The following is a 9,308-nucleotide window of genomic DNA, read 5'->3' on the forward strand; positions in this document are numbered from 1 at the left end:
CTCTCGGATTGACAATTAGATGTTTGCTAGTCTGTTTAGTAGAACCGAAGTATACATTGTCAAGTTTCAAATAGCCTCCATATTGTTATGCTACTGTGTAGTGACAAATTACAGTTTGAAACTCAAGTATTTTAATTAAACAGATGTGTGAGAACTGTGAGCAGGTGACTTATATGCCCGTAGGGCCGGGAGTTATTATAATTATACTTATATAGTTTTGTTATAAATGTCAAAACACAAGTTACTATAATTAATAATTATCTTATCTTATATGAGGAGAAATGGTACAAGCGTACAGAAAATTTGTTTTACCGGATCATTGCCCCTTTTTCATAAACACTGGCACATTAGTTGTTTTAGAAACTATTAGACATATTTTTTTTATCAACAATCTGGCATATAGGTTGATAAATGGAAAAATGTCAAAATGTTAGTTTGTCAACAAGTAAGAGTAAGTTAATACTATAATATTAAGTAGTTTTAAGTAAAAAGACATTTATTTCCTTTTTCAACATACTAGAGAATTATTTTTATGAAAAATTTCAGCTTCTAGTTTCAGATTACCCAAACATAAATAAGGGTGTGAAAATGTCAAGCAAGGCAAGTGCCCCATCAAAACACCGTTTCCTGTCTTGAAAACTGATGGAAGGTATTGGGCTTAAAAATGACATTTTGTTTTCCATTTCCTTTATAAACTGCAATTTCAAAGGGAAAAAGGGCCATTTAAAATGCATTAACTGCACTGTGTCGGTATGGTACGGGAAACTGTTATTTTACATTGCAAAGTAAAATTTCGCTTATGCATGAAATATAAAAGAGTTCTTCATCAAATCAGTTGCATTCAGAAACATTTATTACAAATATTTAGGTGAGGTTCTAGAAGAATTCTTTTAAAAATCCAATATTTTTTTTAAAGTTCAAACATTTCAACCGCAATTGTGATGTACACATGTCTCACAATATATAAATTTGTTCCACTAATTAACTCAAATGTTAAAAATATAATACATAATAAAGATTCATTAACGTTAAATCAATGGTACTTAACACTTCTGTGATATTTGTTTAACATGATTATCAATATAATTGTATAGTACTTGATTGTTAATGTACAATAGTTTAAACACTCTATATATTTGTCGGAGTGAATTTTTCGTGTACATGCATGCATTCCAAAGGAAGAAGCATTTTCTTAAACGTTTTGAACATAATTATTTTATATGACGATAAGCAACATATTCGTTATGGAAAATATGATTTCGTACCGGTGATTCGTGTATAAGGATAAACCATAAAAAAGTGTGCTCAAACAGCGAAAACGAATCTGTGCTAAATATATTAATCCACTGAAAAAATATAATTCTACACTACTTTTTTCTATAGTTTTTTATACTTAATTGATAAAATGAATAATAAAAAATGTTTCTAAAGGTCACCCAGTTTAGTTTTTATCAATAATCTAAATTCATTCCCACTAAAATTGATGTTTTACTCTTACGCATCATGATCGTCAAATAAAGTAATTAAAACTCGCGATGTTATCAGACATTATGCATTAGAGATAATTGTTGTTATGGGTGATACAATGATGTATGCTTGCTCGTCCTGGGTAATCTATTCATTAAAATGTACAAAGCAGGAGAGTTTTAGTCAATACATGTGCTGTAACACAACGTTTAAATGTTTTCCATTAAGTTGCGGTAAATGTTATTCGATTACTGAGCACGGAGCATATCCCGTTACTTTTCAGAAATATATAATAAATTAAGTTATTTATTCAGTGGATCTTTTTTTCCTTCCAGTGTAATAGTTATGACTATGCCAATGATTCAGATTAAATATATTCTGTTGTTAATGTTTTGCTTAGAATTAAAATTTACTTCTGGAGAAACAATTTCAAATGTTCAAAATGTGTTAGACGATTTTTTCTCACCTTCTGTATATAATAAGGAAATTCGTGGCATAAAGGATCAAACAAAAACACTGGAAGTAAACCTGAGCTTTTCACTTATGTATATAAAAGGGTTGGATGAAATCGAGGAAAAGATCGACCTTTTCGGAGTACTCTTTCTCAACTGGAATGATGAGCGCTTAGTTTGGGACCCAGAGATGTATAATGGAACAAATAAGGTCATTCTTTCTTGATCATGTTTTTATCACATGTTGATTGGTAGACATTTTTTCATTAAGCATCATACCACATTTATAGCACTGAAAATATTAACTATGTTAATGTTAATTTTAAACATGCTCAATAACAACTTAAACCTTATCAGGCTATATTTGTTGAAATCAAATTTTATTATGCAGTCAGTGCCTTTGATATAAACTGGAATAGATATTATAATCATCCTCATTATCATTATTATACTATTTGAAAACGTTTTTTGATTAACTGATACTTGAATGATTAGTTTAGTGTGACGTCAGCTTTGCTAACCTGGTCAATATATTTAATTTAGCAAAGTCCATGTTTGAATTCGGATCGACAAGTGGTTCTGGGTCATTGGCAAAAACAATGCACGTATGGGGCACCTAGGGCCTTCCACTACCAGTTAAGTTAGAGCGCCCCTATATAATTTGTTTGCTGTCAATGTGCCCACATAAACACATATCTTCCTCAGACAGTAAATTAAAAAAAACAGGTTATATAAATTTGTTTTTACTTTAATTTGTTTATGTGTAGGTTTACATGACAGCAGAAAAAGTATGGCATCCAGAAGTCACGCTTGAAAATCCAACAACATCACGCAATTACTTCGGAGACCTTAGGAGACTTAAGTCATTTCATAAAAGCGATGGTGAAGCTTCTTTAGTCATAGGTACTATCATATTTTACATATAAAATGTTACGTGCATCTTCATAAGGAAACATAACCTGCCCCTTGTTGCGAAGGAGTTGCCTTTGTGGGTTGAGGCATCAGAATTGCAGCCACCACCTTTTAACCCTCCGTGATCGTTAGAGGCGGCTAAATGGATTCGAAATACTAAAGTCTATGAATATGTAACCTCCAGCAGTTGAGGTAGTTTTGACCCCTGGTGTTCCTTTAAGCTTGTAACACCCGAGGTTAGCCAAAGTAATATTTTCTGTTTCGGCGCTATACGAAATTTACTGTTTTAGTGCGCCGTAAAACCAAGCAAACAAACAAATCATATTTTTGACATCACCCGTTACCATTGAAAACTTTGCATAAAGCTATCAGAGCTATATAGTATGTATCCAATTTATTTATCTATTAAAGACATACCTTTGTAAATTATTTGCATAATCTATTTATTATATTTCTTTATATTTTATTGTCCCTCGCCTTTTCGAAGAAAAAAGGGGGATATAGAAATAGGCTCCGTCCGTCTTTCCGTCCGTCTGTCCGTCATACTTTCGTGTCCGGTCCATAACTTTGTCATTTATGAAAAGAATTTGAAATAACTTGACACAAATGTTTATTATAATTAGACGATGTGTCATGCGAAACAACCAGACCCCTACCTTCAGGGTCAAGGTCGCACTTGCTCATTCAAGGTCAACATTGTCTATTTGAGGGTATATGTCGTGTCCGGTCCATAACTTTCTTATCTATGAAGGGATTTTGTAAATACTTGCCATAGTTGTTCACAATAATCAGACGATGTGTCATGCACAAAAAAAGGTCATCTACCTTCAAGGTTAAGGTCACACTTGGAGGTCAAATATTAACATAGTCTGTTATAGGGTATATTTCGTGTCCATAACTTTGTCATTTATCAAAGGAATTGAAAATAACTTGGCACAAATGTTTGTTAAAATAAGACGATGTGTCATGCGCAACAAGCAGACCACTACCTCCAGGGTCAAGGTGGCACTTGCTCATTCAAGTTCAACATTGTCTATTTGAGGGTGTATGTCGTGTCCGGTCCATAACTTTCTTATCTTTGAAGGAATTTTGTAAATACTTGCCATAATTGTTCACAATAATCAGACAATGTGTCATGCGCAAAAACCATGCACCTACCTCCAAGGTCAAGGTCACACTTGGAGGTCAAATACTTACATAGTCTGTTACAGGGTATATTTTGTGTCCGGTCCATAACATTTTCATAGAGCAAAGTATTTTGAAAATACTTCGCACAAATAGTCACTATAATAAGAGGATGTGTCATGCGCAACACCTGCATCCCTACCTCCAAGGTCAAGGTCACACTTAAGAGGTAAAAAATTAACATAGTCTGTTATAGGGTATATTTTGTGTCGGATCTAAAATTTCTTCATAGTTCAAGGGATTTTGAAATAACTTGGCACAAATAGTCAGAATAATAAGGCGATATGTCAAGTACAACACCTGTACCCCTACCTCCAAGGTCAAGGTCACACTTAGAAGTCAAAGGTAAATAGGGTCTGTTATTTGGTATATTTTGTGTCCCGTCCATTACTTCTCCATAGATTAAGGGATTTTGAAAAGACTTGGCACAAATAGTCACATTGATTAGATGATATGTCATGCGTAACATCTGTGTCCCTACCTCCAAGGTCAAGGTCACACTTAGAGGTCAAAGATTTACAGTCTGTTATAGGGTATATTTTGTGTCCAATCTATTACTTCTTCATAGTTCAAGGGATTTTGAAAATACTTGGCACAAATAGTCTCAATAATAAGACGTTATGTCATGCACAACACCTGCTCCCCTACCTCCAAGGTCAAGGTCACACTTAGAGGTCAAAGCTTAACATGATAGATTTTTAAATTCCGTGTTTCATTTTATTTTTTTAACAAATTTATTGTTACATTTGCAGATCTAGCATTGATCATACTTTTGGACTGAATGTCCTGAGATCCATACCTCGATCTCTTGAAATAGCACAATTTTATGCTTCATATAAAACTTCCCGAGGTGGGGGACGTTGGTAACTCTGTTACAAATTCTTGTTTATGCAATATTGGGCGCGATTCTGCAGGGAAGATAAAAGAAGAGTACATTTTGAAATATATAATTCTGAACATATTAATCTTGAATTAATAATATAATGTCAATAATATGGAGATTTTCGAATAGCCTTGTTATTGATCTGAAGACTTAATATTAGCCCGAGACATTTACTTCAATCGCTTCTTTAATCTTAATTATCCAAAGATGAATTGTGTGGGCTTTCTTTAGGGATTCTTATTTCACTCTATTTTATCGCCACATCAGCGTTGTTTGTGCCTTGTGGAGGCTGTAAAAAGTCGCCCCGTACATTCAATCAGGGATATTGTATTTCCGATCCTTAAAGATCGTTCAGCACGACATTATTATTGTGCTTGTGGTATTTTGGTTCTATCTATTCGGCATCTTTCTTGTTGGGTGGTTCCAGTATTCCTCACTTGAATACTGTTGAATCACCCTTAGGATATGAGTCCTGCTTTTTAAATTTGTCTTTTGACGTTACATCTGTGATATGCAGGCTTCTTAACCTCAGATCCCCTTTCAAAATTCCATTTTATTTAGTTCCGCCCATTGTTTTCTCGTTTAGGGCACACGCATTTTTTAACTTGGGGACCATATGCCGCTTTTCATGGTATGGCACTAATGTGTCACATTGAAGGTTCCATGATAACCGCCATATGAAGACATCTGCGGATGTTTCAAAATTCAAAATTTCACCAGTTCATGTTAATGTTGAATGCTGCTTAAGCCGGTGATAGGGGGCGTGGACGGTAATTTGCACATGACAGTACCGTCCATGAACAGGCTCAATCAAACCAAGCCTGCAACATTTTCAATTTTGCCGTGTTGGGCTTTCTTTAGGGATTCTTATTTCACTCTATTTTACAAAATTACTAAAATTGTTCCACTTTGTTGAACAATAAACATCCTGGTTATTAAATCTAGTCCATGTACAGTATGGCCCCTGTTGAGCGATTAGGGGTCATTATGGTATTCTCGTTTAACTAATATCTGATTATGATATTATTATATCATAAATGTCAACAATGATTTCTTTTTTTTTCAGGGGATATGTTCGAATGTAGCTGTTCAATAGATCTCAAGTCATTTCCATGGGATAAACAAAAATGCACCATAGCTTTTATCGTCTGGGGATATGTTGCTTCAGACGTAAAATTAGTGGGAGCTCAGAATGAAATAGACTTACAGGGATATCAATCGAACGGAATTTGGGCATTGCTTTCGACTAAAGTATATTCTAAATCTCATAACATAAAATCTATTTTGGTATTCGAAATGGTTCTTCAGCGACGGGCAATGTTCTTTATTGTGAATATACTGTTGCCAATATCAACTTTGAGTGTTCTTCAATTATTTGTTTTTATAGTACCAATTGATTCCGGTGAACGAATTTCATTTTCGTTAACTGTTCTTCTATCTATATCTGTATACATGACTTTGATTAGTGACAATTTGCCTCCAGGTGCCGAGTCAGTTGCATCAATGTGTTACTTGTTAGTGTTTATAATGATCGAAAGTGCTTGCATATGTTTGTTTAATATCTGCAGCGTAGCATTGTATCATAGACGCATTGAAAATCATGAGATATGCGTGTTTTGGTGCAAATTTGTTCATGTCCTCGGTACAACAAAAAGGTGCCGCCGACCAGGAGAGAATCGCATTAAGTCTGATGTACCAGACAAAGAGGCTGATTGTGATGACGAAGGTACTATGAGACAAAATACGCAAATTTCAGAAAACAGTAGAGAAATGCCATTGTCTTGGAGGGACATCAGTAAAACTTTTGACCGTGTTACTGCAATATTTATGACTCTCATTCTTTGTTTCTCCTATTTGATGTATGCGTATCATGTAACAGCAGGTTTATATAGTGACTGAAAATGATATAAAGTGAAAAATATTCTTATCATTCAAGCAATGTTTCCCTCTTACATTAGACTGAAAAGGAAACGCCCACTAAAAAGCTGATATTGTAGGGATGAACGACCGACCCTTCAAGTGCTTGAATTGATTAAGTTACTTGATTTTTCTTCAAAACAGAACAATAATCTTTAGCTTTTTAACAAAAACTATTCAGGAAACATTTTCTTAAAAAATTTGCTTTTTACTCAAATTGATTTAAATTATATCACAAAGATATTTTGTGTGCTCCAGGCAAGGGCAGGTTATCTTGGACTCTTTCGGAAATATGTTTTGCAACATGTGCTGATTATTTGCTATGAATTATTTTCAAATAGCTATAATGTTCTACATTTTTTGACTCCCTCCGTTTTATGTTCAATGGAAAACAAGTTTATAATTGATTGATGTTTTTTAAACAAATGTATTTATATAATGTATATAAAACAACATGCGCACACATTGTCAACAATTACAACAAAATATTAAATTGGAGCAAAACCATTTTTTTTGTTTCCAACCCATTAAATGCTGTATTATTTATATCAATACATTTTATCTGAAATATGTAATTCCTTGGTCTCGAATAAATAAGCATAGTTCTGAATCAGTAAATTTATATCTAATTAACATAATTGTTGTAATATTACATGCAAGATAAAATTAATATGCTATGCTGTTTAATCTATAAGCATTTCAGATATATCACGCGTATCTGTTCTGCAATATGCATTTTAAACACGCAAAGTTCGCTTTAGGCCTGCAATTCATTAATAAATGACAATTTTCCCAGATGATGCCAAAATACACGATAAACAAAATTTAAAATGAAAGTTATAATGTGAAACATGAGTTTCATCGATTAAACCATAACATATAAGTAGCAACAATAGTAAAACTTTTTTTTTGAAGCTCACCTGGGCCAGGGGGAGCTTTTAGGATCGATGAATGTCCATCGTCCGTCGTCCGTTCTCATTTGTTTGTTAACACCCTAGCGGTCACATGTTTGCCGCAATCTTCATCAAAGTTTGTCAGGATGCTTGTCTAGGTAATGAGTTTGAACATGGGTCATCTCGGATAAAAAAACTAGGTCACAGGAGCTGAAAAAAGGAAAATCTTGTAAACACTCTAGTGGCTACTGTTTTGATCCAAATATTCTGGAAATTAGTCTGAAAGTTTGTTTTGATGATTTCTAGGTAAGTTCGAATATGGATCACCTGGGTCAAAAACTAGGTCACACTGCTCAAATATGGAAAAAACCTTGTTAACACTCTAGTGGTCGTATTTTTGACATAATTGTCATCAAACTTGGTCAGTATGCTTGTCTATTTAATTGCTCGAATGCGTTCGAACATGACTCATCTCGGATGAAAATCTATGTCACAAAAGCTAACAATAGAAAAATCTTTTAAACACTTAAGTGGCTACTGTTTTAATCCAACTATACTGAATATTGGTCTGAAAGTTTGTTTTGATGATTATTAAGGTGTCAATTATCACTGAAAAGCATTTTTTTTATAAATTAATAAATTGTCTTCCAATGTACGTAACATAATGTATGTAACATAAATAATTAAGCATAGCGGCAAATCGCACGACCACGGGGTTGATTAAAAAATGTTGTTGCTAAAATAGCCATAATGTGTGAAATAATAATTTGTTTGTCCCGTTAATCTGATAGATATTACATTGAGTTTATGGACTTTTGTACGGATTCAAGGGCTTGCTTAATTTACATTCAACCTCGTTTTCTAACAATGTCAAGTAAAACAACAACAAAAAACAGACATCAACAACAACAAAAAACAGACATCATTTGATAACCGCCTCCGTGGTCGAGGGGTTAGAGTCGATGACTTCTAATCCAGTTACCTCTCTGGCGTGGGTTCGATCATGCTTTGGTAGTTTAGCGCGGAGGAAGGTAGTCTAGTACTGGTGTAACTCTCCAGGAACGATGGTTAGGAAACTACCCGCCTATATGACTGAAATACTGTTGAAAAAGGCGTAAAATGAAACAAACAAACAAACAGACATCATTTTTATGTGAACGCCTATATGATTTGTGGTAAGGGGTCCCTGACAAATTTCTAAACAATTTTTACGATTGTCTAAGGATGATTATTTCTCTATGAATCAATAAAAAAAGATATTACCAGTGAATGCTTTGTATAAATTGTTCGCCAGTAAATCGAACTCAGTACTAATAAACCTGGGACAAAGTATGAAATTTATTTTATATCCCAGTAGAAACTGGATCTCTATCCCGTGCATAGATGATATTCATGATAATAGAAGTCAAGAAGGTCAGATCATAATGATCGAGTAATACCTTTTATTTCTATTAAAATATGTGAAGAATTTATATCAATTTGGTGGAAAAAAATATAATATCCCGTTCTTATTTGTACATCTACCACGGACTTTAAACGATTGTCAGAAGCTCAGTTTTTTGTTATTTTACTTTATATATTAACGGAATTTCATACACG

At 33.8% G+C, this 9,308-nt stretch overlaps 1 protein-coding gene across 1 annotated transcript; it reads left to right on the plus strand.

Annotated features, from left to right (window-relative positions):
• The first annotated feature begins 1,111 nt into the window (after window positions 1-1,111).
• LOC132725809 (neuronal acetylcholine receptor subunit beta-2-like) lies at window positions 1,112-7,259 on the plus strand. Its single transcript, XM_060710997.1, has 3 exons — window positions 1,112-2,130; window positions 2,687-2,822; window positions 5,966-7,259. Exons 1-3 carry the CDS (start codon window positions 1,813-1,815, stop codon window positions 6,796-6,798), a joined length of 1,287 nt encoding a protein of 428 aa, XP_060566980.1. The 5' UTR covers window positions 1,112-1,812; the 3' UTR covers window positions 6,799-7,259.
• The last annotated feature ends 2,049 nt before the right edge of the window (window positions 7,260-9,308 follow it).

This window comes from Ruditapes philippinarum, unplaced genomic scaffold, assembly GCF_026571515.1.
Source record: "Ruditapes philippinarum isolate M1 unplaced genomic scaffold, ASM2657151v2 ctg541_1_1_1_1, whole genome shotgun sequence".
In the NCBI taxonomy this organism is placed as follows: Eukaryota; Metazoa; Mollusca; class Bivalvia; order Venerida; family Veneridae; genus Ruditapes; species Ruditapes philippinarum.